At 33.0% G+C, this 15,527-nt stretch overlaps 2 protein-coding genes across 34 annotated transcripts; both read left to right on the forward strand.

Moving 5' to 3' along the window:
- Window positions 1-1,735: 1,735 nt before the first annotated feature.
- Window positions 1,736-1,994, forward strand: LOC119552016. Its single transcript, XM_037861752.1, is given in 4 exon segments — window positions 1,736-1,819; window positions 1,821-1,858; window positions 1,860-1,929; window positions 1,932-1,994. Coding segments are annotated over 4 exon segments (255 nt in total).
- Window positions 1,995-3,421: 1,427 nt separating this feature from the next.
- LOC119551076 (collagen alpha-5(IV) chain) lies at window positions 3,422-14,430 on the forward strand. Of its 33 annotated transcripts, XM_037860205.1 has the most exons (73): window positions 3,422-3,583; window positions 3,666-3,734; window positions 3,787-3,843; window positions 3,934-3,999; window positions 4,139-4,216; window positions 4,452-4,517; window positions 4,657-4,734; window positions 5,649-5,714; window positions 5,854-5,931; window positions 6,167-6,232; window positions 6,372-6,449; window positions 6,510-6,536; window positions 6,805-6,870; window positions 7,011-7,088; window positions 7,149-7,175; window positions 7,347-7,412; window positions 7,552-7,629; window positions 7,690-7,716; window positions 7,877-7,942; window positions 8,083-8,160; window positions 8,283-8,348; window positions 8,479-8,556; window positions 8,679-8,744; window positions 8,878-8,955; window positions 9,012-9,038; window positions 9,094-9,150; window positions 9,259-9,360; window positions 9,420-9,446; window positions 9,502-9,567; window positions 9,632-9,658; window positions 9,714-9,779; window positions 9,844-9,870; window positions 9,926-9,991; window positions 10,056-10,082; window positions 10,138-10,203; window positions 10,268-10,294; window positions 10,350-10,415; window positions 10,480-10,506; window positions 10,562-10,627; window positions 10,692-10,718; window positions 10,774-10,839; window positions 10,904-10,930; window positions 10,986-11,051; window positions 11,116-11,142; window positions 11,198-11,263; window positions 11,328-11,354; window positions 11,410-11,475; window positions 11,540-11,566; window positions 11,622-11,687; window positions 11,752-11,778; window positions 11,834-11,899; window positions 11,964-11,990; window positions 12,046-12,111; window positions 12,176-12,202; window positions 12,258-12,323; window positions 12,388-12,414; window positions 12,470-12,535; window positions 12,600-12,626; window positions 12,682-12,747; window positions 12,812-12,838; window positions 12,894-12,959; window positions 13,022-13,048; window positions 13,104-13,169; window positions 13,234-13,260; window positions 13,316-13,381; window positions 13,446-13,472; window positions 13,528-13,593; window positions 13,656-13,682; window positions 13,738-13,803; window positions 13,868-13,894; window positions 13,950-14,072; window positions 14,133-14,159; window positions 14,215-14,430. In XM_037860205.1, exons 1-73 carry the CDS (start codon window positions 3,440-3,442, stop codon window positions 14,347-14,349), a joined length of 4,098 nt encoding a protein of 1,365 aa, XP_037716133.1. In that variant the 5' UTR covers window positions 3,422-3,439; the 3' UTR covers window positions 14,350-14,430. The 33 variants fall into 33 exon arrangements, with proteins under 33 accessions (XP_037716133.1, XP_037716134.1, XP_037716135.1 ...); XM_037860206.1 differs by lacking the exon at window positions 6,805-6,870; XM_037860207.1 differs by lacking the exons at window positions 13,104-13,169; window positions 13,234-13,260.
- The last annotated feature ends 1,097 nt before the right edge of the window (window positions 14,431-15,527 follow it).

Raw genomic sequence — 15,527 nt, forward strand, 5'->3', positions numbered from 1 at the left:
TTTATAGTTTTTGGGTGACTGCATTATTCAATTGATATATTTTAGTATTTTACAATGAACGATATATTTGTATCCGAATGATATATTTGTATCCTACGATTTTCTCTCAAATAAAATATAGGCTTTAATTTAAAATATCATATTCAAATTTTATGAAACCTTTTTTTTATAATTTTTGGGTTTTGTCTTTGTAACTCTGGATCCGAATTAACAGTTTGCGCATAATCTGTCAATAAATACCTATTGCACATTGTCTATATACGGATTTTTGGTATTTTGGAATACTCTAAAGTAAAGTAAATATTTTTTTCAAAGTACTACAATCTTTCTCCCCGTGTATACACCATTCTAGCGACATGCCTGTCTCATCATTTCAAACATTTGCGCCCGCATATTGACTTTGAGCGAGGGGCACAAACGATTCACAGATTTAAGAAATAAAAGTTTAGTGCTCCGGCGAGCAAATCTGTAGCCGCCAAAGCCAAAACAGCCAAGCCACCCAGACTAAAACAGACCAAAACACACGAAACATGGGGGGTGTGGGTGGTGCACCCTCTGTCAAAGCAAACAAAAGACGCGTCTGTGGTTGCTGCCCCCCCACCATTAAATCACCCACTCAACCACCCAGCGAATCACCCACTTTGCCGTTGGCTGTCGAACGCAAAATGTCGTCGGTGGGTTGGGGACTTGGACTTGTTGGATCTGGATCTGAATCGAAATCGAAATCGGAATCCGAATCGGAGTAGGGATAGGGTTGGATGCAGGGATATGCTGAACTGCAGGGCTCATTGGGCACGAGTAAATAGAATCACCCGATTTGGCCAAATGTAAATAAATAGCCATACAAAGGAAAAGTATAAAGGGAGAACTGTCTAGAGATATAAAATAGTCAAATACTACTAACAAGACATATTATATTTTTTTGTTTAAAATAAAAATTCGTTTTAGTCTTGAAATCATGTTAAAGTTTTGGGCTTAAAGTCTAACAAAGCTTGAACTTCTTATAGTTGAGAATAAATTAAATTTCAGCTTAATAACTTTAACTTAGTATATCTCTGTCAGTGGGTCTCAAAACGTATTATTATGTTTATAGCCCAACGAGCATAATTTTCTTAACTCTCTCTTTATCTTAACTAAAAAAAATACAGGTATAAATAGATATTTTCAGGAATATATATATATGCCCAAAGAGAGAGAGAAAATTATTAACTTATTTTATTTATTAATATTTTCCCGCTGTTTAGAATAATAGCAATCACTAAGAATAAAATATGTGAGAACTAAACAAACAGGTGATTGCAAATACATAATGTTGCGAGCCTAATATTTTGTGGACTCATTTCTTTCCCCTTAAATAACTCCAACTTTAACTATTTGCTATAAAAAATGGAAAAACTGTTCTGAAAATGCAATTTAAAACAATTTGTCAACGACACTGGAAAATCGAAGAAAAGAACTGGGCTGGGGAATCCACAAAGGAAAGCGAGAGAGGAAACCGAAAATGTGAAAATGAAAATAATAATGAAGGAATGAATTATGAACTTATACGCGCCAGACCCGAAGGACCTTGCCAACTACCACTACCACCCACGCCAACCCAAAAAAAGCCCCATACCATTTCATAGGACGTGAGTGGAAAGCAAAAATGGTGTGGCACAAAAATGATTGTGTATGTTAAGTTTGGCACGCGCCACGCCTACAATAAACCGCAAAAGTCAAAGGGGGGCGACCGGAAATGGGGGTTATAAAGATGGAGAGAGATAGAGTGTCCGCAAAAGTATGCAACATATTTCACAGTTCGAGGCAGATGGCAATGGAAAAAGGACAAAACAGACCCCAGGGAAGGCGCCACTGTCGCCATCGTCACACGCCCACACTCGAAAGCGTGACTGTTACTTGCAGAATCCCAGAGCACCCAGTGCCCCCCATAAGGCCCCCCTTTACCCTACACCCCTGCCCGGAATCACCCCTTCCATTCGGGGAAGAATTTTTGAATTATGAGCGCTCTGGGCGTAAGTTATACTTAACTACATGCCGCAAAAGTTGCTACGCTCTGTGTCATGTTTATTGCGATTTCATGTGCCATTACACCCAGCAGAGCGAAAGAGACAGAACTGGCTGGGGGGAAAGAGACGGCGACAGTCACCGAAACTGCCTGCTAATCTGTTGATAAATAAACAGAGTGCACAACTTGATGGCTTCATATCAATGAAGTACACTGAAACAAACAGCTTCGTATTGCTAGAATATAAGCATATGTATATGATATTTATATGCTTATATATTTATTTAACTAATAACTAATACGAAGTTATTACAGCTGTTCTGCGAGCGTTTGCGAAATGAGTAATTTTATTATTTCATAAGCGTGAAGAAAGATGAGGTAATCCAAGGCGTCACAAATTTTAATATTTTCTCTATTTCAAAAGCGTGGAATAAACTTGGGTAATACAAGACGTCAAACTACTCTTTCCACCTTTTGTTTGTTTATTTAGTACATCAGACATACATATGCTCTTATTTATTTTATTTTTATTACTTATTTTTTTTTTTTTAATTCAAACAATAAAAATTAACAGAAACATACAAAATAAACATTTTTTTTCCGTGTAAAGCAGCTGTCGTTGACAAATGTCAAAGCATTTTTACCTGTGCCATGGCCACACTTTTCCGCACCCCTGCGAATTTTACATGCACCTCACGTCGGTCTCGCACGCAAATGTGACCAGAGTCATGAGAGCTGTCATTGTTGTTTCTGTCATTCATCACGGAGAGGGGTGAAATGTAAATAAAGAATTGTCACTTTGACACGTCTGATGCGTGCCAATTTCCCTCTTTTATCACTTTGAATTTATTCGCCTATCTCCGAGCTTTTATTCGATATACCGAATTTATTCATTGGAAATGTCTATCTTCCTGATTCCAAGTGAGGTACTTAATAGTGTTTTTAGATTCCGATTTCAGCCTTCACGCGATCTCCTTATAAGTACTTCCCGATTTGGTTACACTTTTATTGATAATTAAATTAAAGTGAAAAATATGGTTGCATAGCAACCAAATACACAGTTATTAAATATTATTTAGATTTAAATAGAGATTAAATTGAGTGAATTAAAAAGGTAGAAATTTTTTTTTGTCAACCGTTGCAATAATAAAATTGTCAGGCAATTTTTCTGGATTTGGCAATCCTGGATTTATTTATTTAAGCAACTATAATTTTTAAACAATAGTTTTTTAAATGATTCATATTTTCAGTTCTTTTAAAACTGTACGTATTTAATTAAAGGGAAGGATTCTGCAAATCCAATTGAATTTTCTCGCACGCTTACTACTTTGAACTTTGGTAAATGTAAAACCAGCGCTAATCAATTTGATATTAATATTTAATGTAAACCACACTTTATTAAATCAGTTCCTGTGCAGCTGTTTGTCTAACGAGATGGGGATTATCTGGATCGTAACTTTATCTCTTCTGGGGGAACTTTCGGATGCTCTTTATATGCCGAAATTTCTATGCGTCCCTCCATATGTGGCCTTTGATGGTAGTTGCATCATTACTACCACCAGTAAGCCCCAGATTTTGGTAAGGTTTTAATTCCGTATTACGCCCAGTATCATGGGCTTACACCATTTGCCACTATGTATTTTTTTAATCAACTCAATAGCCTTGCTCAGGAATCAGTTCCAATAAATCATCGGTTTCGGAAAAAGATAAAACTGAGATAGGCACTGAGGTATGTATAGCTTTTAGAACTGATGCAGAGATTGAAAAATTTTGTGTTACAGATAACGCCTGGGATTTCAATTGGCCCACCTAGTCAAACGAAAGCTCCATCAACCGAGGTAAAAGTTACTCTCACATTTTTATAACCAAAAGATTGTACTTGGTTTACTATAATAAAAACTTAAAGTAGTAATAAAACCATTTTATAGGTACCTGGTAAAATATCGACGATTAGTCCTGGAACTTCGACAAGCCCGCCAATGTCCACCACCGAGGTAAAAATTGCTTAATCTGTTAATAATATAATATTATAGTTGTCCTCTTCATTAATTACAATTTAGTTCCAACCAATGTTTCGTCGGTACATATTGTATTTAAAATTACAACGCTAGTTACTAATATACATTTTTTCAGAGACCTGGTGTAATTGTATCGAGAAGTCCAGGAATTTCGATTAGCCCACAAGAGCCACCGCAAACATCCTCCCCCGTGGTAAATATTACTTATTTTATTGATAGGGTGTTTATTATAGGGTGTACAATCAACAACCATTTCTTCGGTATGTATTATGATTTAAAGAAATCGGACTTTTATTAACTGTTAAAAAATACTAAACTATTAATAAACAACATTGTACTTGTTTTACTATAATTCTAATTTAATGTAGTACAATTGTACTTTTTTTTAGTATAATTAGAAAATTTTGTAGTACCATACTCTTTTTTAGATACCTGGTAAAATATCGACAATAAGTCCTGGATATTCGACAAGCTTGCCAGTTCCCCTCACAGAGGTAAAAATAGCTGATCTATTGATAGTATAATATTATAGTTGTTCTCAACATTAATTAGAATTTGGTTTCACCAAATCTTTCATCGGTACATATCGTATTTGATATAACAACGCTTAATTGCTGACATACATTTTTTCAGAGACCTGGGGTATTAGCATCGGAAGGTCCAGGAATTTCGATTAGCCCCCAAGAGCCACCGCAAACATCCTCCCCCGTGGTAAATATAACTTATTTTATTGATAGGGTGTTTATCAACAACCATTTCTTCGGTATGTACAAGGGTGGTCAAAAGTATTTTCTCAAAAAAAAAGTTAAATATACTCATAATTTGAACTTACATCTTATTAACTTTGGCATCAATGGAAAGGTAAATTAAATGCCGTTTGAATGATACAATACATTTTTTAACCCATTCAGTACTTATTGAAAAGGACGAATTTGTGTGAAAATGTCCTTTTTGAACTTTTTTCCTCGACTTGAAAACTTAAATTTTTTGATGCAAAAAGTTTCTTCAAACAAAAATAATAGTAACTGCAAAAAGAATTTTTCAAAAATCATTTTGCTTATATTTTTTATGATTTTTTAAAGGTGACAATGTCGGAAAAAATTTGTATGAAAAAGAGAAAAATATGGCTAAAATGCATGTTTCTAAGCATTTTCAAAAAATCATAAAAAATATAAGCAAAATGATTTTTGAAAAATTCTTTTTGCAGTTACTATGATTTTTGTTTGAAGAAACTTTTTGCATCAAAAAATTTAAGTTTTCAAGTCGAGGAAAAAAGTTCAAAAAGGACATTTTTGCACAAATTCGTCCTTTTCAATAAGTATTGAATGGGTTAAGAAATGTATTGTATCATTCAAACGGCATTTAAATTACCTTTCCATTGATGCCAAAGTTAACAAGATGTAAGTTCAAATTATGAGTATATTTAACTTTTTTTTTGTGAAAATACTTTTGACCACCCTTGTATTATGATTTAAAGAAATCGGACTTTTATTAACTGTTAAAAATTACTAAACTATTAATAAACAACATTGTACTTGTTTTACTATAATTATAATTTAATGTAGTAAAATTGCACCTGTTTTAGTAAATTTAGAAGTTAATGTAGTACCATACTCTTTTTTTAGATACCTGGTAAAATATCGACGATAAGTCCTGGAACTTCGACAAGCCCGCCAATTTCCGCCACCGAGGTAAAAATTGCTTAATCTGTTGATAGTATAATATTATAGTTGTCCTCTTAATTATTTAGAATTTGGTTCCAACTAATGTTTCGTCAGTACATATTGTATTTGAAATTACAACGCTAGTTACTAAAATACATTTTTTCAGAGACCTGGTGTAATTGTATCGAGAAGTCCAGAAATTTTGATTAGCCCACAAGAGCCACCGCAAACATCCTCCCCCGTGGTAAATATAACTTATTTTATTGATAGGGTGTTTATTATAGGGTGTACAATCAACAACCATTTCTTCGGTATGTATTATGATTTAAAGAAATCGGACTTTTATTAACTGTTAAAAATTACTAAACTATTAATAAACAACATTGTACTTGTTTTACTATAATTATAATTTAATGTAGTAAAATTGCACCTGTTTTAGTAAATTTAGAAGTTAATGTAGTACCATACTCTTTTTTTAGATACCTGGTAAAATATCGACGATAAGTCCTGGAACTTCGACAAGCCCGCCAATTTCCATCACCGAGGTAAAAATTGCTTAATCTGTTGATAATATAATATTATAGTTGTCCTCTTAATTAATTACAATTTGGTTCCAACTAATGTTTCGTCAGTACATATTGTATTTGAAATTACAACGCCAGTTACTAAAATACATTTTTTCAGAGACCTGGTGTAATTGTATCGAGAAGTCCAGGAATTTCGATTAGCCCCCAAGAGCCACCGCAAACATCCTCCCCCGTGGTAATTATAACTTCTTTTATCGATAAACAAAATAGTATAACTTTTATGTACTTTTTATAGGATGTGCAATCCACAACCAATCCTACGGTACGTATTGTATTTCAAATTAAACGGGCATTAATTATGTTAGAACAAATTACTGAACTTTAAAAATATATATACTTGGTTCTTGTTTAACAATAATTATAATTTAATCAAGTAAAATTGTACTGGTTTTATTATAATTAGAAATCAATGTAGTAACATTTCCATTATTTTTAGATACCTGGTAAAATATCGACAATAAGTCCAGGAAATTCAACAAATTGTTTTAGTATAATTAGAAATCAATGTAGTAACATATCCATTTTTTTAGATACCTGGTAAAATATCGACAATAAGTCCAGGATATTCGACAAGCCTGCCAATTCCCCTCACAGAGGTAAAAATAGCTTGGTCTATTGATAGTATAATATTATAGTTGTTCTCAACATTAATTAGAATTTGGTTTGACCAAATCATTCATCGGTACATAATGTATTTGATATTACAACGCTTAATTGCTGACATACATTTTTTCAGAGACCTGGAGTAATAGCACCGGAAGGTCCAGGAATTTCGATTAGCCCACAAGAGCCACCGCAAACATCCTCCTCCGTGGTAAATATAACTTCTTTAATTAATAAACAAAACAGTATAACTTTCGAATATTTTTTATAGGGATTACAATCAACAACCATTTCTTCGGTATGTATTATGATTTATAGTAATCGGACTTTTATTATGCTGTTAAAAATTACTTAACTAATTAATAAACAACATTGTTCTTCTTTTACTATAATTATAATTTAATGTAGTAAAATTGAACTTCTTTTAGTATAATTAGAAATTAATGTAGTACCATACTCTTTTTTTTAGATACCTGGTAATATATCGACGATAAGTCCTGGAACTTCGACAAGCCCGCCAATTTCCATCACCGAGGTAAAATTTGCTTAATCTGTTAATAGTATAATACTATAGTTGTACTCTTAATTAATTACAATGTGGTTCCAACTAATGTTTCGTCAGTACATATTGTATTTGAAATTACAACGCTAGTTACTAAAATACATTTTTTCAGAGACCTGGGGTAAAAGTACCGGAAGGTCCAGGAATTTTGATTAGCCCACAAGAGCCACCGCAAACATCCTCCCCCGTAGTAATTATAACTTCTTTTATCGATAAACAAAATAGTATAACTTTTTATTATTTTTTATAGGGTGTACAATCAACAACCATTTGTTCGGTATGTATTATGATTTAAAGTATTCGGACTTTTATTATGCTGTCTTAACTTATTAATAAACAACGTTTTACTTGTTTTACTATAATTATAATTTAATGTGTAAAATTGGAATTGTTTTAGTATAATAAGAAATTAATGTAGTACCATACTCTTTTTTTAGATACCTGATAAAATATCGACGATAAGTCCTGGATATTCGACAAGCCTGCCAATTCCCCTTACAGAGGTAAAAATAGCTTGGTCTATTGATAGTATAATATTATAGTTGTTCTCAACATTAATTAGAATTTGGTTTCACCAAATTATTCATCGGTACATAATGTATTTGATATTACAACGCTTAATTGCTGACATACATTTTTTCAGAGACCTGGGGTATTAGCATCGGAAGGTCCAGGAATTTCGATTAGCCCACAAGAGCCACCGCAAACATCCGCCCCCGTGGTAAATATAACTTATTTTATTGATAAACAAAATAGTTTAACTATAATTATAATTTAATGTAGTAAAATTGTACTTGTTTTAGTATAATTAGAAATTATTGTAGTACCATACTCTTTTTTTAGATACCTGGTAAAATATCGACGATAGGTCCTGGATATTCGACAAGCCTGCCAGTTCCCCTCACAGAGGTAAAAACAGCTGATCTATTGATTGTATAATATTATAGTTGTTCTCAACATTAATTAGAATTTGGTTTCACCAATTCTACATATTGTATTTGATATTACAACGCTTAATTGCTGACATACATTTTTTCAGAGACCTGAGGTAATAGCATCGGAAGGTCCAGAAACTTCGATTATTCCACAAGAGCCACCGCAAAAATCCTCTCCCGCGGTAATTATAACTTCTTTTATTGATAAACAAAATAGTTTAACTATAATTATAATTTAATGTAGTAAAATTGTACTTGTTTTAGTATAATTATAAATTATTGTAGTACCATACTCTTTTTTTAGATACCTGGTAAAATATCGACGATTAGTGCTGGAACTTCGACAAGCCCGCCAATTTCCACCACCGAGGTAAAAGTTGCTAAATTTGTTGATAATATAATTATATTCTCTTCATTAATTAAAATTTGGTTCCACCCAATGTTTCGTCGGTACATATTGTATTTGAAATTACAACGCAAGTTACTACAATACGTTTTTTCAGAGACCTGAGGTAACACTATCGATAAGTACTGGAAATTCAATTAGCCCCCAAGAGACCCCGCAAACATCATTCCCCGTGGTAAATATAACATAATTTATTGATAATCATATATACATTTTCTTAAATTTAATAAGGATTTACGTCCAACAACTATTTCATCGGTATGTATTATATATAAAAGTAATCGGACTTTCATGGTAAAATTATGAATTTCAGGTTCCTGTTATAACAAAGGTCACTGTTCCTAGCGTTGAAAAACCAAAAAAACCCAGTGTAAGAGTTCCATGATTTGCCGATAGGGTATATTAATAAATTTGTACATAAATTAAACTATTTTATTTAAAACTACAACGTATGCAAAGTGACATATACTTTTTCCAGATTCCTGAAATATTGCCGATAAATCCCATAGTTCCTGACACATCTCAATTGATTGACAGTATTTTAAATGGTGTAAAACTACCGGTAATTCCGAATCCCGGGGTAAGAACTGGATCATTTACTGAAAAATATATAATTAATGTTGTATTTCACTTGATTAGGGTCTGCCTCCACTAAAAATACCTCCGGTATGTATTGAATCTAAAATTTATCTGAATTTTATAGTAAAATTATGCAATTCAGCTACCCGGCATTCCTGGAATTCCTAATCTTGGTAACATACAGATACCACGGATTCCCCCTCTCGGTGTAAGAATTACATGGTTTTCCAAAAATATGTATATACTTTTATATTTGTGTTTTATTTAATTAGAATCTGTCTGCACTAAAAATACCACCGGTATGTATTGAATTTAAAATTTATCTGAATTTTATAGTAAAATTATGCAATTCAGCTACCCGGCATTCCTGGAATTCCTAATCTTGGTAACATACAGATACCACGGATTCCCCCTCTCGGTGTAAGAATTACATGGTTTTCCAAAAATATGTATATACTTTTATATTTGTGTTTTCTTTAATTAGAATCTGTCTGCACCAAATATACCACCGGTATGTACTGAATTTAAAATTTATCTGAATTTTATAGTAAAATTATGCAATTCAGCTACCCGGCATTCCTGGAATTCCTAATCTTGGTAACATACAGATACCACGGATTCCCCCTCTCGGTGTAAGAATTACATGGTTTTCCAAAAATATGTATATACTTTTATATTTGTGTTTTATTTATTTAGAATCTGTCTGCACTAAAAATACCACCGGTATGTATTGAATTTAAAATTTATCTGAATTTTATAGTAAAATTATGCAATTCAGCTACCCGGCATTCCTGGAATTCCTAATCTTGGTAACATACAGATACCACGGATTCCCCCTCTCGGTGTAAGAATTACATGGTTTTCCAAAAATATGTATATACTTTTATATTTGTGTTTTCTTTAATTAGAATCTGTCTGCACCAAATATACCACCGGTATGTACTGAATTTAAAATTTATCTGAATTTTATAGTAAAATTATGCAATTCAGCTACCCGGCATTCCTGGAATTCCTAATCTTGGTAACATACAGATACCACGGATTCCCCCTCTCGGTGTAAGAATTACATGGTTTTCCAAAAATATGTATATACTTTTATATTTGTGTTTTATTTATTTAGAATCTGTCTGCACTAAAAATACCACCGGTATGTATTGAATTTAAAATTTATCTGAATTTTATAGTAAAATTATGCAATTCAGCTACCCGGCATTCCTGGAATTCCTAATCTTGGTAACATACAGATACCACGGATTCCCCCTCTCGGTGTAAGAATTACATGGTTTTCCAAAAATATGTATATACTTTTATATTTGTGTTTTCTTTAATTAGAATCTGTCTGCACCAAATATACCACCGGTATGTACTGAATTTAAAATTTATCTGAATTTTATAGTAAAATTATGCAATTCAGCTACCCGGCATTCCTGGAATTCCTAATCTTGGTAACATACAGATACCACGGATTCCCCCTCTCGGTGTAAGAATTACATGGTTTTCCAAAAATATGTATATACTTTTATATTTGTGTTTTCTTTAATTAGAATCTGTCTGCACCAAATATACCACCGGTATGTACTGAATTTAAAATTTATCTGAATTTTATAGTAAAATTATGCAATTCAGCTACCCGGCATTCCTGGAATTCCTAATCTTGGTAACATACAGATACCACGGATTCCCCCTCTCGGTGTAAGAATTACATGGTTTTCCAAAAATATGTATATACTTTTATATTTGTGTTTTCTTTAATTAGAATCTGTCTGCACCAAATATACCACCGGTATGTACTGAATTTAAAATTTATCTGAATTTTATAGTAAAATTATGCAATTCAGCTACCCGGCATTCCTGGAATTCCTAATCTTGGTAACATACAGATACCACGGATTCCCCCTCTCGGTGTAAGAATTACATGGTTTTCCAAAAATATGTATCTACTTTTATATTTGTGTTTTATTTAATCAGAATCTGTCTGCACTAAAAATACCACCGGTATGTATTGAATTTAAAATTTATCTGAATTTTATAGTAAAATTATGCAATTCAGCTACCCGGCATTCCTGGAATTCCTAATCTTGATAACATAAAGATACCACGGATTCCGCCTATCGATGTAAGAATTGCATGGTTTTCCAAAAATATGTATATACTTCTATATTTGTGTTTTATTTAATTAGAATCTGTCTCCACCAAAAATACCACCGGTATGTATTGAATTTAAAATTTATCTGAATTTTATAGTAAAATTATGCAATTCAGCTACCCGGCATTCCTGGAATTCCTAATCTTGATAACATAAAGATACCACGGATTCCGCCTATCGATGTAAGAATTACATGGTTTTCCAAAAATATGTATATACTTCTATATTTGTGTTTTATTTAATTAGAATCTGTCTCCACCAAAAATACCACCGGTATGTATTGAATTTAAAATTTATCTGAACTTTATAGTAAAATTATGCAAATCAGCTACCCGACATTCCTGGAATTCCTAGTATTGATAATGTAAAGATACCACGGATTCCGCCTATCGATGTAAGAATTACATGGTTTTCCAAAAATATGTATATACTTCTATATTTGTGTTTTATTTAATTAGAATCTGTCTCCACCAAAAATACCACCGGTATGTATTGAATTTAAAATTTATGTGAATTTTATAGTAAAATTATGCAATTCAGCTACCCGGCATTCCTGGAATTCCTAATCTTGATAACATAAAGATACCACGGATTCCGCCTATCGATGTAAGAATTACATGGTTTTCCAAAAATATGTATGTACTTTTATATTTGTGTTTTTTTTAATTAGAATCTGTCTCCACCAAAAATACCACCGGTATGTATTGAATTTAAAATTTATCTGAACTTTATAGTAAAATTATGCAAATCAGCTACCCGACATTCCTGGAATTCCTAGTATTGATAATGTAAAGATACCACGGATTCCGCCTATCGATGTAAGAATTACATGGTTTTCCAAAAATATGTATATACTTCTATATTTGTGTTTTATTTAATTAGAATCTGTCTCCACCAAAAATACCACCGGTATGTATTGAATTTAAAATTTATCTGAATTTTATAGTAAAATTATGCAATTCAGCTACCCGGCATTCCTGGAATTCCTAATCTTGATAACATAAAGATACCACGGATTCCTCCTATCGATGTAAGAATTACATGGTTTTCCAAAAATATGTATACATTTTTACACTTGTTTTTTATTTAATTAGGGTCTGTCTCAACCGAAACTTCCTTCGGTTAGTATTGCACTTAAAATTAATCGTACTTGCTTAGTAAAATAATGCTTTTTAGATACCCAGCATTCCTGGTATTCCTAGTATTGATAAATTAAAGATACCACGGATTTCCTCTCTCGGTGTAAGAATTACATGCTTATCCAAAAATATGTATATATTTTTATATTTGTTTTTAATTTAATTAGGGTCTTTCTCCATCAAAAATCCCTTCGGTATGTTTTGTACTTAAAATTAATAGGATTTTCGTAAAAGAATTTTGCTTTTTAGATACCTGTCATTTCTGGAATTCCTAAGATTGCAAATCCAAAGATACCACGGATTTCCCATCTCGGTGTAAGAAATACATGCTTTCGAAAAAAATGTATATACTTTTAAATTTGCTTTTATTTAATTAGGGTCTATATCCACCAAAACTTCCTTCGGTTAGTATTGCACTTAAAATTAATCGTACTTGCTTAGTAAAATAATGCTTTTTAGATACCCAGCATTCCAGGAATTCCTAGTATTGATAAATTAAAGATACCACGGATTTCCTCTCTCGGTGTAAGAATTACATGCTTTTCCAAAACTATGTAAATACTTTTATATTTGTTTTTTTTTTAATTAGGGTCTGTCTCCACCAAAACTTCCTTCGGTATGTATTGCATTAAAAATGAATCGGAATTTTAAGGTAAAATTATGCAATTCAGATACCTAGCATTCGTGGAGTTCCTAGTATTGAAGATCTAAAGATACCACAGATTCCCCCTATCGGTGTAAGAACTACATGCTTTTCCAGAAATATAGTTATGCTTTTAAATTTGTTTTTAATTTAATTAGGGTCTGTTTCTACCAAAAATTCCTTCGGTAAGTACTGCACTTAAAATGAATCGGGCTTTCATAGTAAAATTATGCTTTTTAGATACCTGGCATTTTCGGAATTCCTAGTATTGAAAATCCAAGTATACCACGGATTCCCCATCTCGGTGTAAGAAATACATGCTTTCGAAAAAAATGTATATACATTTAAATTTGCTTTTATTTAATTAGGGTCTGTCTCCACCAAAACTTCCTTCGGTAAGTATTGCACTTAAAATTAAACGTACTTGCATAGTAAAATAATGCTTTTTAGATACCTAGAATTCGTGGAATTCCTAGTATTGAAGATCTAAAGATACCACGGATTCCCCCTATCGGTGTAAGAACTACATGCTTTTTCAAAAATATATTTATGCTTTTAAATTTGTTTTTAATTTAATAAGGGTCTGTTTCTACCAAAAATTCCCTCGGTAAGTACTGCACTTAAAATGAATCGGACTTTCATAGTAAAATTATGCTTTTTAGAAACCTGGCATTTTCGGAATTCCTAGTATTGAAAATCCAAATATACCACGGATTCCCTCTCGTGGTGTACGTGGAATTCCTAATTTTGCAAGACCAGGGAGACCACGGATTCCACCTCTAGGAGTAAGAAATTCATGCTTTTTCAAAAAAAAAAATATTTTAATTTGTTTTTAATTTACCTAGGGGTTAAGCCCGCCAAAAGCGCCAACGGTACGTTTTGAATTCAACATTATTGTATCCTCCATAGTAATCTCATGCATTTCAGATTCCACGAGTAATGGATCCCAGGATCACAGTTCCCAAGCTTCCGATATTGCCTAATATGGTAAATTATGCTAAAGACATAAATTTGGATAATATTATTCCCAAAGACCTATTTAAACTAAACCCATATTCGTAAGGACAACGGGTATTTAGTTATTAGTTTACAATGAGGGGGAGAATAAATAAATATTGCTCAACTGTTTTACTTGAACATTTACCACATCCCTCGGTGATAATCATCTCGTGCTTTTCTCTGATGTGGTTTGGTCATGCAAATTCATATTTTAATTTTATGCAAATTATACGATGATTATGCTGTCAGCATCACTAGAGGTTCCGCACATTTTATTATGTATCTACATGGACATGACCAATAAAATCCCATTCCGTTCCATTTTCATTTTCATTTTCCTGGCCGCCTTTGTTGTTGTCGCTGCGGTTGTTGCTTAATCATTTCAAATTTTATATGGTAATTGTTGTTCGGCTGCCTTTGGCATGCAAATGTTTGTCCCGATTGCATGTTGACCATTTGTTGTTTGCAAAACAGTTGCCATTGTGATTGGTATGTCCTCCTACCAGATATGCGAAGCCCCCTGGTTTTCCCATTTGCCACAAGTCCATGGAATTGATTGCTTTTGGTTTATAATGTGTTTGGCAGTCGACTTTGCGGGATAATAATGCCAGCTTGCGTAAATGCTACCAAAGTTCCGATTTATATAAATAGTTATCTGGATTAGAAGGAGATAGAGGTTGATAACGGGGAGATTAAATAGAATATTTAAGTCAATTATGAGGTACGTACGAAGTATAACATTCATCAAGAGTGATTAAAAGCCTCTAAACGTTTTCTACGAATTCCAAATAGTTAGTACACTTGGCAACTTATGATAATTGAACTATTTATTAAAGCAATTCAACGCATTTATCTTCAAAGGCATAATAATTCCAATTCATTATTGATTGCAATTTAAGTCGAGGGAAACCATGAAAGGAAGGCCCTGCGAGGGGCACCCAAAAGTGGGTCTGAATTTGCGCCATGGAGACCGAAATGCAATTCCATTATTAATAGAAACTTAAATTAAGGCCCATGCCCGACCGTCATTATCAGGACGTGGCAGCAGCGGCAGGAACAACAGGGATACAGCAGCAGGTCCTGCCACATCCGACAAATGCAATGCGGGAAGCGACGACAACAACATCGAATGGTACACACAGCATTTCGCAGCGGCATAGTCAAAATATCTAACGTACAACAGCTGGAAGACAAAGCAAAGGCGACCAAATCAACGGCAACGGATGCGAGAATGTTTATGC

This window comes from Drosophila subpulchrella, chromosome 2R (assembly GCF_014743375.2).
Source record: "Drosophila subpulchrella strain 33 F10 #4 breed RU33 chromosome 2R, RU_Dsub_v1.1 Primary Assembly, whole genome shotgun sequence".
Lineage (NCBI taxonomy): Eukaryota > Metazoa > Arthropoda > Insecta > Diptera > Drosophilidae > Drosophila > Drosophila subpulchrella.

Coding starts and splice junctions, on each gene's coding strand:
- LOC119551076 (XM_037860205.1), top strand. CDS start 3,440: ATGGGGATTATCTGGATCGTAACTTTATCTCTTCTGGGGGAACTTTCG. Junction 3,584..3,665: donor CCAGTAAGCCCCAGATTTTG/GTAAGGTTTTAA, acceptor TCAACTCAATAG/CCTTGCTCAGGAATCAGTTC. Junction 10,416..10,479: donor CACGGATTCCCCCTCTCGGT/GTAAGAATTACA, acceptor TTATTTATTTAG/AATCTGTCTGCACTAAAAAT.